The following is a 23,432-nucleotide window of genomic DNA, read 5'->3' on the forward strand; positions in this document are numbered from 1 at the left end:
AACAGGTCATCCAATATATAAATAACAGTGGATACATAAATATAGATATCAAATACTTCCCGCAACCAACCCCTTACACAAAATCTTCAATAAAAATACCTTGAAGTTATCTTACAGTTGTTGCGAAAATTTAGAGATGATAATTAAGGCACATAATAACAAAATACTAAATGAAAACAATGTAAACAACAACAAAATACTAAATGAAAACAATGTAAACAACAACAAAATAAACAATAAAAAAAGTAGACACCAGGACAGAAATAAAAACAACACTAGCAGAAATAATAATAATAATAATAATAATAATAATAATAATAATAATAATAATAACAATAATAATAATAATAATAATAATAATAATAATAATAATAACAAACCAACCCCGGACAAGTACAACCATACCATAAATAAAAATACTAATAACGAACAAGATAAATGCAATTGTAGACACCGCACACTTTGCCCAGTCCAAAACAAATGTCTAACAAAAAGCGTAGTCTATCAAGCAACAATATTTGCAAAAGAAAACCCGAATAACAAAAAATATTACATAGGCATGACTTCCTTAGATTTCAAAACCCGATACTATGACCACAAAAGCACATTCAAAAATAAAAAAACACCGTATAAAAACAACACTAGCGAATAAATACTGGGAACTCAAAGAAAGCGGACATTCGCCGGTAGTCGAATGGAAAATAATAAGACAAGCTACCACATGCAGACATTTAGACGACCCATGTAAATTATGCCTCCATGAAAAATTTTCTATCCTGTACTTTAAAGAACCTCAAAATCTATTAAACTGTAGGCGGGAAATAGCAAACAACTGTGTTCACAAAATAAAACTTACTCTAGGATAGCGATTACAAAATAGCTTTAAAACTAACAATAACAATAGAAAACAAACAAATAAATCAATTAAATAAACATGAATATACATAAACGATCACACGCATATGTATATATATATATGTATGTATATATATGTGCATTATTGTGTACACATAGGTATATTTATATGTATATATAAAAAAAGAAGCAGAACGGCCACCTAAAACCACTAACCTAGCTCTAAAACAGATCCTTTGTTTGATAAAATGCATGCCCATTGGCTGGTAGGATGGGGCGCGGTGGATACTAGAAAGCTGAGTGGCCAACTAGTAATCCTCAACATGTATAAAAACAAGAAGCAACGACAGAATTCGCGCATAAGCCTGACGAATCCTATAGTTGGATGAAACGCAGAATATTCAGTGTAGCTTAATCGCCATATATATTTTATAAATTACTAACTAGCTCTACCTACGTATTGAGCACTTTTGAAGTAAATACTTAAAGTTTACGCATAAATCTATACTTTCGTATAGTAAATTTATGTGAATAAATGAAATAGTTATATATATATATATAAAGCTGAATGTGTGTGTGTGTCTGGTCACGAATAGGCTCCTATATGGTTGACTATTTTAAAAAGAAAACTGATTACATATAATGATAGAAGATGTATCGAGACACAGGAATTGGTATGTTTGATCTGGCAGAACGGTGGTTCGTTAAAATTGTGGGGTCTGTGTTCGCACCTGGTCCACAAAGTATGGAAATAAAAAAAATCAAAAATAAAAAAAACAACGTTTACAAGTGTTTTTGATATAGATGTACATAATAATACTTTGATAAGTATGTTTTAACTTAAGTAGGGATGGTATAATAAAATTGTGGCGTCTGCGTTCGCGCCTGGTCTCCATAGATTGAAAATAGGCACAAACTTTAATAAAGACGGTTCATATCTATCTGCGTAAGCATACTTGTATAATTATGTTTTAGTTTTCTTTTGTTTTTTTTTACACAGGCATCACCACATTATCAAGGCGAAGAGGCCACTCGAGGATAAGGGTTAACGACTGGACAAATGAAATGGGACAATTTGAAGAAATATGGTATAATAAAATTATGGAGTGTTCGTTCGCACCTGACCTCCATAGAATGTAAATATGTCACAAAGTTTAACAAGGTTTTGTAATATAGACTCACAGAATATTGTGATAAGTGTTTCAGTGTGAACAGGTATGATATAATAAATTATGGGGTTTATCTATTTTATTTTTACTTTCATCATATTTTGCTTTGGTTTTGATACCCGCATATTCGAAGTTATCTCTTTACAACTGTTCCTTTTCATAACCTATCATACTTTCATAAATCAGAGTCCATTTTCTGTAGGCTGTTTTTGAACCCAGTCAAAGACGGGTACTTTTGCTATTATATATATATATATATATATATATATATATATATATATTTTATTTTATTTATTTATTTATTACATTTTCACCCCAAACAAGGCACATTGCCACTCAGGTGTAGGGAGCTACTATCAGGGTCATCAACTACGGGGGCACTATGTAGGGATTTGGGCAGCAAGATGTCGGTTCACGTTGCACTTGAACTTCTGCATGTCAGTACAGCTAGGGAAGCATGATCCTGGAATGGAATTCCAGAGTCTAGCGGTTCTGGGGAAGAAACTACTGGAGTAGAAGGATCTTTTGCATCTAGGGATCTCTACTGTGTGGGGGTGGCATTTAGCTGCCTGTCGGGTTTGTCGAGGGTGTCTGCGTCGTGGGGGCACAAGTGTCTGCAGTTCGTCAGAGCACTCACCATATATATAATTAAACAATAATTATATTTTATGCCTACAGACAATAGAGTTCCATGCTTACGTATTTATCATTGTAGGATGTGACAATTCTTGCCGATTATGAGATTTGAATCCAACCGCATTTACTCCATTTGCTGAGTCTTTACTCCAGGGCCACCCAACAATTGCCAGGCAAATGAAAGGGATTAAGGACTATTAAACGCCGAATTCGGACGAAACGCCGAATTCGGAATACATTAGAAAATCTAGAGTGTTCGAACGAGAATAAATCGTAAACACTGCATGAACCTTAGTTGACGGCCTTTTAGTTTTTATTTTGCAGACAGTGTCCGTCCTTGAGTTTCCTTTAAATGGCATGAAAATTATAATTAAATAATAATAATTCTCTTATTATGTGTGTGTGTGTGTGTGTGTGTGTTTGAGCGCGCATGCGCACGTATGTTTCCATAGCTAACTTTATTTCTAGGGAGAAGAAACAAAATATAACTTATCAAATCCAAATTTACTCAAATTTCGTACAAGACCACTTTGCACTGGCTAGGGGGTTACAGGATACTGCTGAAGAAAATAAAAAGTCGAACAACCCAATCCAGCCCACCACTAATGCTTGAAAGAATTTATGCCATAAACCCCCTGTAGATGACATTCGCAACCGCACCAGCTAAGCTTTCGGTGCGAATGCATTGCACCGTGACACGCAAATTAGCTGTCGATATTCATCATTTATTCCATCCGTTAAAATAGAGGAAATGATCAGAAGCGTTATTAATATGATTTAATTCTTGTTTCGATGACATCTTTAATTCAGTTGTCAAGCTTGAAGCGTTCGCAGAAATGCGTCTCTGCGTTGCACAAATTACATTAATGCAGCTCTTTGATGACTTTCTCGCATTTCAATTAGATAAAAGATTACCTAGAGATCGATGAACTCGTCAACACGACCGATAAACGCTGTAACAGTCAACAAAGGATCGATACACGCCAGGGAATAAATCGAAATTTTCCAGACAACAAATGCAATTTTTAATCTATACTCCCATTAATTTGGGATATTTTGAGTCTTGATTTTCGTATTAAAAACCCTTTTTTTCTATTTATTAAAAAGAAAATACAATATTGGTATATATCGATCGTGGAATTGCATTCATCTGCAAAAGATTTAGCTAATTTGCGTATTCTTTTAAACATTCATTTTAATTAATTCCCTATTAGTTTTTTCGGTGTTCTTATGGAATGATCATAACTATTACACGTAATTATATTCATGGAGATATTCACCATGATTTATACTTGTGTAATATTTGCGTAAAAAATTCATAGTAAGCACGAACCTCTTCCTACTATATATATATATATATATATATATATATATATATATATATATATATATATTTGTTTAACAAAATTTGCCTACTAAACTTCTCTGTCAGTTTTTTGTCTACAGACACGAAACTTCATATATGGGGTATTCGAACCATGTCTGAAAGTGACACAATGTTCAACGAGTGAGGTCGGAGATGCACCGCTGTAGAACTCATGCTCTCTACCGATCCAAGTTATGACAACAGGACCATTTCCAGCACGCTAAAAATGCATCCCTAGATTGCCACGAATAACAGGGACGTGGCCAGGGTGATGAAAACAAAGTTTTTGATCACGGTTATGGTCTTTGGTGTGGTTCAAAGTGGTGGGCCACATCATGCCACCTCACATCTTCGACTTGAAAGCCAACACAAAAGTGTACCTGGATGTGTTGAAGAATGTGATGATCCTCTGGTACAGCCAGGTGGCCGATGGCAGACGCTGGTATTCGTAGCAGGACTCGGCGCTGGCCCACAAGCTTGGCTTCAGAACGAGAGCTATGACTTTGTACTTTTCTCTTACTGCCATCATTCCTCCCCCGACCTGAATCCACTGGATTACTTCGTTTGGTCATACACCAAGAACATCAGCAACACCAAAGCCAGCCTGATTGCCGCCCACAACACCACAACACCAAAGCCAGCCTGATTGCCGCCCACAACACCACAACACCAAAGCCAGCCTGATTGCCGCCCACAACACCACAACACCAAAGCCAACCTGATTGCCGCCCACAACACCACAACACCAAAGCCAGCCTGATTGCCGCCCACAACACCACAACACCAAAGCCAGCCTGATTGCCGCCCACAACACCACAACACCAAAGCCAGCCTGATTGCCGCCCACAACACCACAACACCAAAGCCAGCCTGATTGCCGCCCACAACACCACAACACTAAAGCCAGCCTGATTGCCGCCATCCGTCGAGTATTCGCCGAGTTCCTCCCGTCGCTTGTTGAAAAGGCATGCTCCCAAGTCCGGACACGTGTTGAGGCGGTGATTGAGGCTGAACGCGGATACAGTGAATAGATATCAGCTCCACTACATAATCAAGTTACCTGAATTGATGTTTTTCAATGAAAGTTTTAAAATAAAGCTGTGTTATTTTCTTTAGGGCGACAATTTTATCGTTCCACCCCGTAGAAAGCTGCTTAATGTTTTACTCTCTCGATCTTGCCATCATTTTGGAATCTTCACGACTATCTTCTGTCGTATCAATCGAGACTTATACCATCATCTTTTTTTTTATTGTAGGACAAGTTATAAGATTTCTTACAATTTACTTTGCTCAGTGTTCACGTGGTGTTCCTTCCATGTTTTTGTTTTATTTCTGTTGTGTCTTCTATGTGGCTGGTGAGTGTTCATAGTTTACGTAAGAATTCGAGGATGCTCCTTAAAATTTCAACTGTTTTATCATTGCCGTCCACCGCATAGTTTCAGTCTTCATTTAATTCCAGCTTCCTATAATAATAATAATAATAATAATAATAATAATAATATTATTATTCATATTATAATAATAATAATAATAATTATTATTATTATTATTATTATTATTATTATTATTATTATTATTATTATTATTATTATTATTATTAACTCACTAGGAGTTTTCACACAGAATTGCTTATCAGAACAACCTGTGGTGTTCTCTGGAGTGACAACAAGTCTCTCCATATTTCAGTAATCTTTACCTCTTTCAATAACATATGCAAATTAATTTACGTTATTGCAACAGCCGTTTATCATTGATTCTCGTTATTAGCGACCATTGGTCATCACTGGAATTTGGGTACTAATAAGCCTCCCTAAGTTTCCAGTCCTCTTTGCACTCATCCAATGTATGTCTGGTTAGTGATTTCTCTCTTCGGTCTTTTCATCCTCTTTGACCATCTTCTATTATTTGGTATGCCATCCAGTTGATGCCGCCACATTTTATTTTTCGAGAGGAGGGAGCTCATAATTATACTGTTTCAGTTTTCTTGATTCCATGCAGTGTTTTTTTTTGTGTTTTGTCTCTGTAGCAGCTTATATATATCTGGCCTGTGCCTGTGGCTCATTTGTATTAGTTTCCACATTCATATAATATTTTAGCCGTTTTAATTATTGTTATACGTTGCATCTTATCAGTAGGGCTAGGACAACAGCATATTCTTTTCACTGTTTTGACTCTCGCGTGTGTATCCGTCCATATCTAATATGCTTTTATATAGAGTGATTCTTGGTTGATTATCTGTTTCTAACTGTGTCGGATATATACTCGAGAATCAAAACAATGGTAAGAATATTCTATTGTCATAACCCTAGTAATTATATAGACGTCTAATTTAAGGAAGCAGGGAGTCAAAAACGTTTACACCGATTGTGAAAGAGTACTCTTAGCAGCTCCTCCCTAGATGCGGCAACAGTACTCCATGTTAGGATGTATGTAGATCTTGCATAGGTAGAAAACTGCATCGGGAGTGAGATACTTTCTGGAGAGATAGAATGATCCAACCATTTTAGATAGATAGCGAATGGTGAGATAACATGATCAGTAATGGTGGAACTTGGGTAGGGCTATATTATGTAACAGAACACATCAACAAGAACTTATTAACATTAGACTTGAAAACGAACATGTTATACGAGTTAACTCGGAAACAGCCCGACGATATTTTATTTCACAGACGAACAGTTTTAGGAAAAGAAACTTTGCTCATGGAATTTTCATTTAGTTTTAATCACAGATAGTGATTGTTGGCAGCTGTTGTAGCTAGATAAGTGTTTGTCGAGAATGTTTTAGTGAAGGATCGGCATAGACTGAAGTTCAGTCGAGCACATATGAAAGTAATGATTAGAGCTAGGACAACAGCATATTTTTTCACTGTTTTGACTCTCGAGTGTGTATCCGTTTATATCTTATATGCTTTTATATAGGGTGATGCGGTTCTTGATTTATTACTGTTGCCATAGGCCTACTTATCAGCCATTTCTTTTTTTTTTCAATTTCTCCCATTTTTTTTCAATTTCTCCCATTCTTTTTTTTTCAATTTCTCCCATTTTTTTTCAATTTCCCCCATTTTTTTTTCAATTTCTCCCATTTTTTTTTTCAATTTCTCCCATTTTTTTTTCAATTTCTCCCATTTTTTTTTCAATTTCTCCCATTCTTTTTTTTTTTTTCAATTTCTCCCATTCTTTTTTTTTCAGAATTTTTCGGAATTTTTCCTAATGCACTTACTATTATTGGTGTTATCTTTGCTTTCTTCATCTTCCATATTAATTTCAGCTCCTGAAGTGCTCTGTATGTTCTCTCCGCATCTTAGTGTCCTTTATATTCATTCTGTAGTCTGCCAGAACAGCGAAACCTACTTTTTGCCAGAACGTTTCATTTTTGTTAATTATTATGACATCAAGTGTTTTTTCTTGGATGAGTTTATTTTTTTGTACGTCCATGTTCCATAGGATTTTATGATTTTTGTATTCAAGTACTGCTGCCGGTTTGTGCATGCACCATTTGTTTAGCTGTTCAAGATTAAAGATCTATAAAGAGTGAACTAAAAATAAAAAAAAAAAATGGTCGCCAAAACCGAACCACGAGAAAATAGAATGCTTTATTTCCCCTAAGACCGGTTGAAATTGGCGATGTCACATTTGGCCGACATAACAGAGTGCACAATATCAACATAATCATTAACTTCAACACTTAATTGTTATTTTAGGATCAATCATGTATATATTATGACTTTTAATGTTTATGCAAAAATGAAAAGCAGTATAAACAATACAATCTTATCTGATATATAAATGAAATCATCCCCATATTTCCTCCTATAACACAGAACAAGCTAGGTAACATACAAATATCCGTGCATGAGGTCGCCAAGCTAATAAAAAACCTAGATTCCAGTAAAGCAACTGGCCCTGATGGCATCCCAATTATAGTGTTAAAAAAGCTTCAACCAGAACTTGCTCCCATACTTACGAAACTATTTAAGCGCTGCCTTAAAGAGAAGTACTTTCCGACTCCCTGGAAGACCTCATCAGTTTGTCCCGTATTTAATAATTCAGGTGATAAGTCATCTTCCTCTCAGTACAGACCTATAAGTCTCCTGTGTGTTATGAGTAAGTTGCTGGAATCCATATTAAATAGAGAAATAGTCAACCACCTCAGCAGGAATAACCTTCTTAGTGACACACAATATGGTTTCCGCTCTGCAAGATTTACCGCAGATGTGCTGACGGTTATATCCCACAGGATTAGTGAATCTCTTGACAAAGGCTTCCTTTCTAGGGCAATTGCTCTTGACATATCAAAGGCCTTCGACAAGGTATGGCATAAGGGTCTACTTCATAGTGGTAGATGGACAAAAATCGGAGGCCTGCGATATAAATGCTGGAGTCCCTCAGGGGTCAATCCTGGGCCCAACTCTCTTCCTGATCTACATCAATGACCTCCCTAAACACATACTTAAATCATACGACCATCTATGGCAACGCATCAAAGGCTGTAAATGACAAAGTTCTCTCTGATTCTCTCTCCTCTGATCTCGAGCGCGTGGTTCAGTGAGGTAAGATGTGGCTGGTTACCTTTAATGCATCCAAAACCAAACTCCTATCCTTACATCATCAACGCTCTGATCCCAAGCTGGCATCAATTGTGATGGATGGCTCTCGTCTGGGTGAGGCCCCGTGTTTTGACAAGCTTCTGGGTTTGACCTTTACTCCTGATCTGAAATGGAACACGTACATCAAGTCTGTTGCCAAGGTCGCTGGAAAGATGGTGGGATCCTTCTACCGCTCCAGAAGATATCTCACTACTGATGCAATTCTCTACCTATATAAAAGCCAAGTACGTCCAAGGATGGAATACTGTTGCCATATCTGGGCAGGAGCTGCTAAAAACAGCCTATCCTGCCTTGACAGAGTACAAAATAGACTTCGTAGCTTAGTGGGGGATGCCCTTTTCTCTACCCTGCAACCTCTCTCCCACGTTTCCATGGCAGGTGCTCGTCTGAACTCTAATCTCTGGTCCCCCCTCGCCAATCTTTCACGAAAAACACCCGTCTAGCTGAATCCACTGTGAAAAATTTCCCCCACTCTATATCTGTGCCTAAATCAAAACGCGGATTCCATGAACAAAGCTTCTTTCTTAGAACTGCACGCCTGTGGAACTCTGTTCCGTCTGCCTGCTTCCCTCCGGACTACAACTTGGATGTCTTCAAGTCCAAGTTTAACAAATTCCTAATGAACCGCCTCCTTAATTAAACACTTCAGCAAATCTCCACACTAACGTAATGTACTTGCAATAACCCTTATCCCTGAGTGGCTTCCGGGCCTTGATAAGTGGTGATCACTGTGCAAAAACAAAAAAAAAAGACGTGTCAAATTATGATATCACGAAAAGGTAGTCTGAAGTAAAAAGTTTGGTTGAGGATAGTATGTAACGAAGCGGTGCGCTCCTATTGAAACAGAGTGGCGACGATCGAGAAAAGCACGTATGCAAATTGGTAAGTGTGCAAGCGCTGACGTTACGAAAAGAAGAGGAGAACAAAGATAATTGAAAATATACATCTCATAGTAAAGGCCAGAGGAAAAATGCCTGCTGGGAATGATGGACGTGTGAATACGAGCGCGAGAAAGCGCTGGCTACTGCCGGCGTGAGGTGGCAGAGGGAGAGACTTGTTAAAAAGCCGATGTTATACGTCAGAGCGTTGTTAAACACATGTGTGAGCGACAGAAACTTTGAGATACATGGAAATGCGTTATTTTGGAAGAACCACCAGTGTTGTGTTGTTAAATTTAATAAGGGTTAACGTTGTGTGATCGTCTAGTTGTTCTGTCTATTTGTTGTATCTTCATATTTAATTGTTCATATGCTTTTGTGTGTGTGTGTGTGTGTGTGTGTGTGTGTGTGTGTGTGGTACATGCATTATTTAGACATACCTTCAGGCGTCGTCGATGTTGGTCCACCTAAATTCATCTCGTGTCTTGGAGGGGAGACGGGAAACTGTTTGGACGAAGATTCTATCACTTCAAAACGATGAATTGGTTTTATAGTTTTATTCACCCCAGATGTCGACCGCGGAAGGATGGAGTGAATCTTTGGCTTGCGTGGTTTCTTCTTGGTCTCATTTCCACACACGTCAGCGCCTCCCAGTGAAAGGGAGGAAGCGACTGTTAAGCCGTCCGTCGTCTTCTATGTCAAAACCCAATCTCTTCGAGTCAGCTAACCTGATCACGTGACTCACACTTACTTCCAGTCAACGTGTCTACAATATAATTTACTCACCCCGCTCGCTCTCTCTCTCTCTCTCTCTCTCTCTCGATCCATTCTCTAACAGCAGTATATGCATTTCATTTACACTTTTGAAAAAATGCCGAGTAAGCATTTTTTTTCTTTCCTTTTACTTTTGTTTGTCCCTTTGTGACAAACTCTCAGAAAACGTGTGGATCGGAGTGATTGAAATGTAACGACACGGTTAAAGTGTAACGGTCACGTTACAAGTAAAGTTTTGCTCTTTGGCGAGTGAACTGATAGGATTCAGTCGTCTTTTTTCCGAAGGTCTCTTTACGTATGTCACTCCAGGGAGCGGGCAATGCGTACTCTGAGTTAATTGAACATTTCAGAGCATGTAGCTAAGATTGAGCAAGAATGCGTTTACTTCTCTGTTATTGTTATTCATTATTATAGCGATCAGGGAAGACAGAAAAGCGGCTGCAACCGGAGAAGACAGCAAATAGCACATTTCCTGCTGTTAAAACAGCACAGCGATGACAGATACTGCCACAATTCTGAGACACATAGCGACCCTCTACTTATAACGTGTAAACAAATGTATCTCTTTCTGAGGAAGGCAACCGTCAGTTTATTGCTGTGTTATACGTAGACAGGTAAGTCGTTTAATAATGTTGATTATCGGGTCTGATGTACACGATATAAAACCCGGCCAGAAAAATAATGGTGCTTAGTGTATTTTTGGTACCGTGCTATTTTTAAATAGTTTTTTTTTTCAGGTTAAATTCAAGTTTCACGATATCTTGATTTTTATTATTAAATTGTTAGGTGGAAGCACAGAATACTTACAAAACACACTCCCCATCCTCATGTTAAGAATGGCTTTCGAAATAATAACGTTATTATTTCAGCGCGGTACCGAACATAGATAAGTACCGAAATAACATCCGAATGATTAATGCACCCCCCCCTCTGACTCGAAGCATTACATCCATTGGTTTGACGCAAATGCCGCCAGAATGAGCAGGTCGATGCGATGGACCAATCAAATATACCAGTTTGTTAAATAAACAATAAATCGCTGAAAGATACGTAGGCAAGAGACATGGTTTCTATTTACAATGCTCCCCCCTCCTCCCGGGACAGAGTTAGACACCAGGGTCGTTTTTTTTAACGTGGAGAAAAGGAACAAAATTAAAAATTGTCTCAGTCGTGAAGGATTACTCCTTCACTGACAGAGAACAAGAAAATGAAGTGCAGCATCTGAAGAACGGCAAGGGATATGGTTGTAGGTGAAATCTCGTCATCAACATAGTAGTTAAAAATGAAATAATGTTCAAAATGTTTTATAAATCGAGATAAAGAGATGAGTCAAGTTTATTGTCAACTCCTGCGCTGTGTTCATCCCATGAGACTCTTCTCCGCAACCGAACAATAAAGATAGGCCATCATACTTTTATAGATAACTGTCCGTCATCATTATTATCTCCCATATAATACAATCTATATAATTATAAAACTCTGTGGACAGTTCCAGCGTGCTTGAATATTGCTTATCAAAAACATTATATATATATATATATATATATATATATATATATATATATATATATATATATATATATATATATATATATATATATATATATATACACACACACACACACTTACTTCTGGAATCACGATTTTATAATAATATATACGAAACATGGGCACATTAAAATATCATAGTCAGACACTAGTGATTACAACTGGGCAAATAATAAACATTTCAGTTGCGCAAACACAACCACACCTCTCCTGAATCGGCACTGTTTGAGTCCAGTCGCAAGGAGAAGACCAGGACGACTGGAGACAATGCCGAGATAAGCGGAAAGCACATACAGCACCTGAATGTCCCAAATGGTCACCCATTTAGTACTGACCAGGTTCAATGTTGCTTAACCTCGTTGATTCAGGGGGAACCGGTGTGTCAACGTGATTATATATATATATATATATATATATATATATATATATATATATATATATATATATATATATATATATATATATATATATATATATACCAGAATAAAGTTATTTAACAATCAACTGGTATGGCAACCTGTGATTATAAGATTCATAAAATATTACTGGCAGTAATATTCTATAAGCATTATCCCATCTAAATAAGAATTGCTCGATATACAAGATAGAGCAAATAAGTTAACTTATAGTGATTCAATGAATTCCAAAAAAACCTTTTTTGAAGTGAAAGGAGTCATATAGCAAGGAAGATTAAAGAAAAGGATATGAAAATTTTAGATCCAAATTGCTATATGACTTCTTATTAATCAATTATTTTCACTTTGATTTTCCATGTCTCACTGACTTTAGCAAATAGAGTACATACCTTTATAAATATTTGCTAATATTTTCTCCTCCGAAGAGATGGTAGACATCGAAACCCTATAGGTTAAGGAGATACAATTTCTAAAGTATTGTTTTTCTTGCTTAGAATAATAAAAAAAACTTTGATATGAAACTCAAACATTTCACTTTAAAAAAAGTTTTTTTTTTAATTCATTGAATTACTATAATTTAATATATATATATATATATATATATATATATATATATATATATATATTAAATTATAGTAATTCAATGAATTTCAAAAAACCTCTTTTGAAGTAAAATACTTTTAAAAGTATTTTTCTATTGTAATATCACCGTGTGTGTATATATATATATATATATATATATATATATATATATATATATATATATATATATATATATATATATATACGGTGATATTACAATAGAAAAATGCGAGCATAGAAAAGTAATATCCAGACAAGTTTTAAATAAATAGAAAAAAAGAGTTTTTAATATGATTATTAATACACAAAACACAAATTCATAGGAGTAGAGATGTAGATCTTTCTTATCTGCTCTTGGCACTATCACCCTTCTTTTTTACCTTTTTCTTTTTCTCTTCTTTTCTTTCTATTGTAATGATCGCTATACTTTTTTTAACGATTCCATTATCAATTCTGGTTTATGTCCGATTCTAGCTAATGGCACACAAATCATTTTCTTTTTTTTTACTTTTGAAATAAGATTATATATTTAGTACAATATAATATGAAATAATCGATAAAGAATTCACTCTATAAAAATAATTACGATATCTGCGTGAATTAAGATATCATATTTAAATGTATTTTACACGCGGGCAACGCCGGACATCCCTGCTAGTAATAAAATAACATTCAACAACGGTTAAAAATTAATTAGAAAAATGAGAGCAGTTTTGGAGGTTGAACAGTATATTTTATTTTTATTTTTCTAACGTGGTAAATATTACACATAATTAATAATCCTAACTAATCTTTTAGATGGGATTGGGATTAGTTGTCCCAAATCAAGCCTTTCTCTCTCAATTAAACCTTTCTACTTAAACTAAATTTTCAAAGTTCTATCCATAGAAATTCGGACTAACGCTAGGCACATTGAGTTATAAAATAAAGTATTTCATCGTTGTGGTGGAAGAAGGAGTTTTTGCTGTGAATGTTTTACAGAGGAAAACCAAAGACTGAAGATCAGTGAAGCACCTTTCATAGAAATAAAGAACAATAGTAAAGAAAGACGAACAACGTTTCTTCTGTGCGAAAGAGAACATAAGGAAAAGAAGATATCAGTCCCGCTAGATTACAAAGTCGATTTTGTACTCTCTTGAAGTAACAAAGATTGCAATGCACAACACACCTCAGCTTCAGAAGCAATATTTCATCTCTGGACGTATCTAACTGTTATATATGTACAAAAAGATTTGCGTCCGGAGTGAGGTACATTTAGGAGCCGTAGAATAATCCAACTATAGGTTCAACGACTTTTACAACAGACTGGATATATGACTTTCAGTTTTTGACCTTGGATGAACGAGTACGTTTCTGCAGGTCTTATTTCAGAATTCGATACTCACAATAGGGATCACGAACATCCATGATGATAAAAATGTTATTATTGGTTTACAAGTTTCCCATTCCTCAGCACAATAAGGTTACCGATAGTCAGTTTTACGCAGAGGGTTGGCCTTCGGGCCAGGGGCGGGAAAAGGAAGTAATCAGTTCTGGTCAATGTGGGGACAACACTTCATATCGGACAGTTTTTTTTTAAGTTAATTAGTTTGGTCAATGTTTAAGTTAATTAGTTTCGTCAATGTGGGGGAAACCCTTCATATCAGACAATTGCTAATTTTGGACCCAGAGAACAACTGCATAATCACGACCATCTTCGCAAGCAATTGATGAAGGTGGCTAAAAGAATAGTTTAATGATGATTTAACATCAGAATTGATAACAACTATGTTGTATGAAGCTAGGAAGCAGCACTGATATTTTATTTCACACAAACGTGAAAGGCACCCGGCTTTTTCTGATCGTAAAATAGGCTTAAATATACTTAATACGCTTATATATTTTTAATAAAGCAAATTTTGTCTTTGTTATTACAGAGCCACTTCTCCATTGAATATTATATTGTACCTAATATGTGGTACTGATTGCAGAAATTAAGAAAATGACTTGAGTACCATCAGATAGAATCGAAACTAAAACATTTAGCGCTCCAGCCGCGTTCCCTAAAATTTGAACTATCGACAGATAGATAAAAAATATATTAAAAAGTACAGTTCATAATATGAAGGAAATTTGCGCATACGCAAAAGTAATAGCATAAATCGGTGTTGAAATGAACAACTTGCCGGCATATGCTTTATGCGTTACTCACCCAACCAAACAAAGATTTTATTCGTTATAAACAATCCTTGGTGTATGGCTACTATTTTCTGGTTATTTTAATGCTATGTTACCAGTAATTTATCGGTTAAATATTTTCACGTTAACTCACACACATACATACATCTGTGTGTTATTTATATAGATATATAACTTTTTCGAAAAAAGCTTTTGTCGTGGAATCTTTGTTTGGTTTAAGGTACATAGACGAAGAAAAAATAACTTGCAGTGGTTGTAGCTAGAAAAGTTTTTCTGTAAATATTTTATGGGGGAGAAACCTGGGATTGGAGCTCACGCGAGTACATAACTCGAAAAAGAACTAGAGTGGATCAATACTAGCAGCATTTCTTCAGTGAGAAATGGGTGATAGGGACGAGAATAATTTACACCTACTAGATTTCAAAATCGATTTTCTACTCTGATATTCTGTAAATAAATACATCTAAGCAAATGGACTGCGCATTATCTAACTGAGTCTCTATAGCAAGAAATTTCGAGATCAGTGTAGTCTAAATTATTTGGTGCATCGGTACATTTGTGAAAAGTGAATTCCTAACAGAAAAACGAAACATAAGAAAAGTTTCCGAATTTATCAATTATCACGTGATCAAATTTTTATTCGCAGAAGATTTGTAATTTAAAAAGAAAAACGTTAGTTTGAAAACATTGTGAATGATGAAAGCATAAATAATAGTTACCACACAAAAAAAACGTTGAGGGGTTGTGTTACGTAACAAGTGCTATGTTAAACAGGAAACTTAGAGTGACACCTAAGGGTCAAAGGTGACCGCGAACGGTAGTCGCAATACTCCGTAACTCCCAAACGGAGATATTCAGTCTCTTTGTCTGTCTGCATTTCTTTCCCCCTTTCTCTCTTTCACACTCGTACGAAAATCAACCCTCTCTTTCTTTTCTCTCTCTCTCTCATGTTTTTTTTGTGGCTGTTCTATATGTTTCAATATACTTTTTTTATAAATCAACATCGACGCTCGAGTGTTTTTTTTTTATTTACGGACAAGTAAAAACATGTGTCCCCGACGATGGCACGAGTGTAAAACTATTTACTGACTTATCGGTAAGCAAAAATATTACACTTGTGGGATCAACCATCGTTCAATCAGGTTTGATGCGGGATCAACAGCCATATCGGTCTGTCCTTTTATGCCTAAATTTTTTGTACGATGATTAATTCGCAGAAAAAATGTAAATGCAAATACTATTTTTTGTTCCGTAGATCACGTTATCTTTCTTTATCTTTACTCATTTAGTACTAGCTGGCTAACGTCGTTTATTGTCGGTGATCAAATGGAAACCGGCGTGGAAATGTATCTATAGACATACGCGTTGACGAGGGAAATCTGTGACGATTCAAAGTTTTAAACAAATCGGTCTGTCCGTTTCTAAAGAAAATTCTAAAGAAAAAACATGTTTTAATTACAATAATTAAAGACCTTGTTCATCATCTACAAAGAACTTTTGACAAAGACCTCGTTTATCATCTACTTCAATGGGTTTTTTTTTTATTTATGGAAATCACTCCGGACAAGACACGAAACCACTTAATATGAGAAGCTAAAACATAGTACTTCAAGGTCAAAAAACTTGCCAACGATGATTATTAGATGGAATAGATTCTGGCCCAGAAAACATCAATTTTTCCTTCTTTGTCAGAAACATTATTCCTGGATTGTGAGGATTAAAGGACGAAACAAAGAAAGAGAGTCACGCGGGTGCCAAAAGTAAACGAAGGTATACTTTCGATATTCCTTAAATTATGGCACGGGTCAAGTTAGTAAGAAACCTTTGAGACCAGTACTAGAAAATTATACAGTTCAGTAGAAACGAAGAAAATTATACAGTTCAATAGAAACGAAGAAAATTATACAGTTCAATAGAAACGTAGCTGGGGTCTCGAAGATGGTTTCAAAATCCATATTCTTTCTTCACAAGTAAGAAAGGATATTCGATTTTTTAAAGCATAGCGTTCATCATTCATCCCAGCTTGATGCTAGACTCAGAAGCTAGTCTAGCCTCAACACGCCATGATCAACTATTTTATGTCAGATATGCCAGTTTATCCAGAAATATTTCACACCTGTTTAAGAATAGATTTAAATTTAAGTTTAAACATCTCCTTTCGTTTTCCAACAGGATGGAGTCAGTATCTTAGTTCTCCAGATAGAAAATAACATGATTTCAAAACCCAGTATTCCACACTTAATGCGAGCTATTGGACGGATGATAACCACTTGCATAAACGAGTCCTGGCAGGCTACTGCGAAGTTTCAGCGAATTTCAGAGGCAACATTATGTTTGTTATTATATCATCTCAAATCGGGTGGTGAGGGGAAAAAACAAACTTTAACCTCATGTATAGATAAGTGCATAGGGGCTAATTGGAATACACATTTTTGTCTTTAAATTAATATATTTTATATCATAAAGTATTTGTATTAATAAGAAAAGGTAAATCTTTACGAACGCAAAGAAAATTCAACCTGAGAGTTGATCCTTTCACATAATGACAATAATAGGCCCAATACTGATGGTGTGTCTCAGTTACAGTTGAATCCGTCATAGGATATAGAGAATGGGGTAAATAGAATATTCTAAATTCTCTGATATATATATATATATATATATATATATATATATATATATATATATATATATATATATATATATAAAGATTAAATCCATAATGAACCACGCTGTCATTTTAGTTATAATATTCAAGATTTTTAAGGTATATCGAAACTCGGTGTTCGTTTGCTTGCCAATATTACTCATAACTAGGGCTATTACAAGAGAATATTCTTTTCAATTATTTGATTCTTGTGAATATATCAGCAAATATCTTATACGTTTTCATATAGAGTGATGCGGTGCTCGATTGATTAATTGTGTCTTACAGTATCGGATATATACTCGAGAGTCAAAACAATGATAAGAATATTCTCCTGTCATAGCCCTACTCATAACCTAAAGTTCAAAGTAATCTAACGAGGAGACTCGGCTGCTAAAATATTTCGAAAATTTGATATCTTTTTAATTACGTGTAAGAAAATACAAATCAAATTATTCTTTTCGTATCACCCGGAACACGATTCAATAAAGATATCAAAAATTACATCGTTATAAAGAAATAAAGAAAAACTTGGAATCTGACTGTTGGAGCATAAAGTCAGTTGCTTTATATAACAACTGAGAGCTCAGTCTAATGTCTTGAAACAAGTATATTAAGCCTGACAGAATTCAAATTAGTAAGAAAAAACAAGACACGCATTATTAGTCATAATTATATATTGATATTCGTAACCATATAGATGTCTATTCGTTATTAAATATTAGGTTAGTGCAAAAATAATGTCGTTTTTTTATACATAGTTGAACGTAAAAAAACGACATTTTTGCACCAACCTAATATATATTTTAAATAGAGTTTAATGACGGTTAGAATACTCTCTGGTTTAATATTTGCTTTCATTGCGAACGTCAAGAAAGATCGTGAATAATACAATGTTACATGCACATATATGCTTGTGTATATATTCTTGTAAATACAGGATGTTCGTAAAGTCTGGACACGCAGATAAATAATCATTTAGTGTTTCCTTGCTGCTGAATGCGGCAAGATGTAACAGCAAGCCGGAAGGTGACGATGTGGGTATATTTTTAGAGAGCGTATTTGAGAATCCGATTCTCATGAGATGGATCTCGTTAAAGTTATCCCCAGTCTTATTACAAGAATGGTCACGGATCCGCTATTTACCAGTTACCAACTGAAACAGATCTCTCTTAACAAGACACCACTTACACCTGTGGCAACTGCGATACAGCCTGCTCTTTCAATATAGGCTTGCACAGTCATAGCAGAAGCTAGAATTCGTCAACGGACAAATTTGAGCTGCAGAAATCCATTGTCTCCTGAGACATACGGTTTCCAACAACTAACGTAAAATTAGGCATTAAATCAGTTTTACATGTGTATGTTGGAGTGGTAAACTCTTGAAGGAGGCACTTTGGTCGAGTATAAAATATACGATTGGACTACTGGAAAGTGCGCTTAAGGCGATCGCCAATAAATCACCTCACTCACGAGAATGATAAAGTCTGAGAAGATACACTTCTCACCTAGAGCTGAACCGAACTGTTATTCATTTCGACAAAGGACAGTTTGATTGTTTATCTCTGAAATTGCCAGACTGATGCGAAGATAACGTCAGTCTGGCGTTAATACTGACAAATATCCTATTAACCTAACTTTACGGACACGCTTCACATCTGCTAACAATCAAATACATTATAGGACTTTTTAAAAATAAACTTCATTTGAACGTAAAACCATGTATGTCTACATATTTACATCTGATAAGTTACGTTGTCAAGCCGATTCGTAATCGGGGTATGCTTTTGTTTGAATTATATCCAAAAAAAACTATAAAAAGAAATTATGTCCAGTTCTAACTGTAAATATTCAAAAATAAAAACAGTGAATTATTATCATATTCTATTGTTTGTCCCATTTTGCTTAGTATATTAGACGCTGGTTTCGTTAATATAAAAGAAGAAAGACATTCTCACTATTGCATTCAGATTCGTATGCTCACCCTCGCCATAATCCTTTTTGCAAACTGATGTCCCATACTTCTCCAGTGTGTACTGTGGCATCTCGATGCTTTCATCAACGACAACAGGTTCTTGGTTCTGGATCCACGTAAAGTACACGTTCTCAGCGCTATAGCTGTCTGCATGATAAAAGAAAAAATTCAAGATTAAAAAACACGTAAACATGATTGATACATTAGTTGGAAAAAAAAGGAAGGATAGTTACAGTCACCCATTTACTTTTTAATAAAATTCACAACTTTTTACAAAATCCAACGATATTTGATAAAATAAACTTTGGGTAATGCCTAAATAGTTTGACAATTTTCAATTAAGAATACGCAACAGCTATCATTTTATCGCCGTTCAATAATATGCTTCAAATGTGAACCTCTGTGTTGCAAGGTCATTTGATTTGGACTGAGATGGATCTGTTTCATTCAAGACTAATCTAAGATATTTTTTTACTGGTAAACAACACAAAATGCAACTGAAATGTAAGAAGGTCGCTGTTCATTTTACACGTAAATTTCTCATGTCTAGCAGGTTGGGGGAAGAAACATTTACTGCAAAGGCTTTCGATTTGCTGATTGTCGGATTAGTTGGGGGTAATTTACAGTTGAATAGTCTTCAAATAAAGAAAACGAATGTCACATTTGAAAGGTATTTATTTAAAATTTCATTGACCATATATGGAGCGAAAAATAAGAAATCTAGACGAAGCAAAATTATAAACAGAGAACGGTGGGAGTAAGAGGACTAGCAGAAGCAGTGCATGCCAGGGACAACGATGATCTACAAAGCGAACTTGATATAGAATTTAGTATAATATAGGAATAATTATTCATAAATAATAGATGAAGTAACCATTATATATATATATATATATATATATATATATATACATATGTACATATATATACACATATATACGTATATATATATATAAACATACACACACACATATATATATATATATATATATATATATATATATGAAAGGCACTTTGTGTGTATGTGTGTGTGTGTGTTCGTTCTTCATCGACTCTTAAATGGCTAAACTGATTTTTCTTTTGAAATGTAACACAAATGTATTTTATTTGTCTGGGATTGTTCTTAGGTAGGTTTTTGTTATCACAGTGCCTCCGATAAGTATCGAAAACCGATAATCAAAAGAAAAAATAAAACTAATTAAAGAAGGAACGGTCCGATTTTGGCCGAATTTAACACACTTATACAGCCTAACATCCCAAGTGCATTTAAGAAGTTTTATCACCGCACGACGCTAAAAGGCTCGACGTATAAAATCAACAGTAGGTTCTTTGCTAAGACAGGAGTTTGTTCGCAATGAATGTTTCTGTTTAGAGCACCATTGAACCATGATTCTTGACGTTTACATCTTTTTAATTTAATTCAAGCCATTATATAACACATTTTTTTATAAAACCAAGGAAAGGTTTCTTACAGTGCAATGTAAACTACAATGTATTTTGGACTAAGTCATTGCGAAAAAGTATGCAAAGCTTTCTTTCGGTGAACCGCGATGGGTCTTCGATTATAGCAGGCAATCAATCGATTTGATTGAAAATGGGTGATTTCACCGATTTCGATGATTATAGAAGCATTGGAGGTGTGAAACATCTGTTGATTCACATTTAATCCCGGGTAACGTCAAGTCTTCTTGCTAGTTATTCACAGGTAAGAAAGGATATTCAATTTATTAAAGCACAGCCTTCATCAATCATCCCAGCTTAATGCTGGACTCAGAAGCTAGTCGAGTCACAACACGCCATGAGCAATATTTTATGTCAGATATGCCAGTTTATCCAGAAATATTCCAAATCTGTTTAAGAATAGATTTAAATTTAAGTTTAAACATCTTCTTTCGTTTTCCAACAGGATGGAGTCAGTTTCTTAGTTCTCCAGGTAGAAAATAACATGATTTCGAAACCCAATATTCCACACGTAATGCGAGATATTGGACGGATGATAACCACTTGCATAAACGAGTCCTGGCAGGCTGCTACAAAGTTTCAGCGAATTTCAGAGGCAACATTATGTTTTTTATATCATATTCACGTCGAATGATGAGGGGGGGGGAGCTTTAACCTCATGTAAGTGCATAGAGGCTTATTGAAGTACACATTTTTGTCTTTAAATTAATATATTCTATAATATAAAGTATTTGTATTAATAAGAAAAGGTAAATCTTTACGAACGCAAAGAAAATTCAACGTGAGAGTTGATCCTTTCGCATAATGACAATAATAAACCCAATACTGATGGTGTGCCTCAGCTACAGTTGAACCCATCATAGGATATAGAGGATGGGGTAAATAGAATATCCTGAATTCTCTGATAAATAAAAAAAAATCATAATAAACAACACTTTTATTTTAGTTGTAATGTTCAAGATATAGAAGAAAGACAAGAAAGACAAAAAGACAGAGAGAGAAAGATATGTCGTAATAAGTAATTTTATATAGTGATAATAATAAGATTAGACAAGGTTTAAGACTATCCATATTCTATACTATTCTTATCCACAAAAACATTTGTAGAATTCAGTTCTAAGTGACTTTTTTTTGATAGCGAAAGTTCTATCTTTCGTGCAGTTGATACAAAGAATGCAATTGTGAATTACTTTAGATTTTTCTCCAGTCTCAGTAAACTAGAGCATGCTACCCCCCCCCGTGGATTAAGTACATATTTCCATCCCTAATTTTGTGCAGATTCTTGAATTCAACAAGATGAGCCTGAAGAAGGTCTGATGTTGTCGACGAGATGTTGCATCCCTCTGCCTGTTCTACAAATACATTAATGGTGAATGCCCTGACAAACTGCAAACGCTTGTACCTCCTCGACGTAACTACCCCCGACAAACTCGACAAGCTACTAAGTCTCATCCCTTTACAGTAGAGAGCCCTAGGTGCAAGAAAGCCTTTTACTCCAATAGTTTCTTCCCCAGAACTGTAGGTCTTTGGAACTCCCTTCCGGGATTCTGCTTTTCCAAGTGTACTGCTATGCAGAAGTTCAAGTGTAATGTGAACAAACATCTTTCTACTCATCTCCCTTCATAATGCGCCTGCAAATTAAGTCCCTGATAGTAGCCCCCTGCTTCAAAGTGGCACTGTGCCTCGTTTGGGGTGAAAATTGAATTTAAAAAAATTAAAAATAAAAAAAACGTTGTGAAAATAACACTCATGTTGAGAACAGGAATTTGATTACCCCCCCCCAATATAAAAGTGTACTGTTTTATTTGATGGATGACATAATGTGCTTTTGGAACAATTCATTTCAAAGGGAATAAATTCAGCCCCCCCCCATTAGCATCATCGGAATTTTTCACCGCATTGATTTTTATCAATCGATCGATCTATTTATTTAATAAATGTGTTATTATGATAGAGATATGTAAAAATAATACTTACAGCTCTCCATTATCATCGAACATATTTGCACATCCATTGGGTACCTTTCCAGTCCCATATAACAACTAAGTGTAAGCGACAATCTACGGAATAAAAAATAATCATAAAAAACATTGAAAATAAATCGATATCAGATCTAAAAAGGCGATAATATTTAATATACATGCATAATACAATAGGGAAACATTAAAAAGATAAAACTAAGCTTATTTATATATTCATGAACGTTTCACCCTTATTTAAAGACTTCATCAGAATCATTGATTGAAAAAATATAATACGAATACAATTTTTGAAAATATTTAGTTCGTTTGTAATGTAACAAGTGAAGCATGCGTGGTCCCCCGTGTGGGCACAGTGA

At 35.2% G+C, this 23,432-nt stretch overlaps 1 protein-coding gene across 6 annotated transcripts in view; it reads right to left on the reverse strand.

Annotated features, from left to right (window-relative positions):
- LOC145245890 (glycine receptor subunit alpha-3-like) overlaps window positions 1-23,432 on the reverse strand; it is a 477,134-nt gene that overhangs the window by 110,760 nt on the left and 342,942 nt on the right. For all 6 annotated transcript variants that reach the window (XM_080107614.1, XM_080107618.1, XM_080107617.1 and 3 more), the window contains exons 6-7: window positions 23,072-23,154; window positions 19,643-19,780 (exon numbers count right to left, since the gene is read on the reverse strand). In XM_080107614.1, the coding sequence (XP_079963740.1) occupies window positions 19,643-19,780; window positions 23,072-23,154 (221 nt within the window). The remainder of the gene's footprint in view (window positions 1-19,642; window positions 19,781-23,071; window positions 23,155-23,432) is intronic.

This window comes from Euprymna scolopes, chromosome 23 (assembly GCF_053919585.1).
Source record: "Euprymna scolopes isolate OS-2025 chromosome 23, ASM5391958v1, whole genome shotgun sequence".
In the NCBI taxonomy this organism is placed as follows: domain Eukaryota; kingdom Metazoa; phylum Mollusca; class Cephalopoda; order Sepiida; family Sepiolidae; genus Euprymna; species Euprymna scolopes.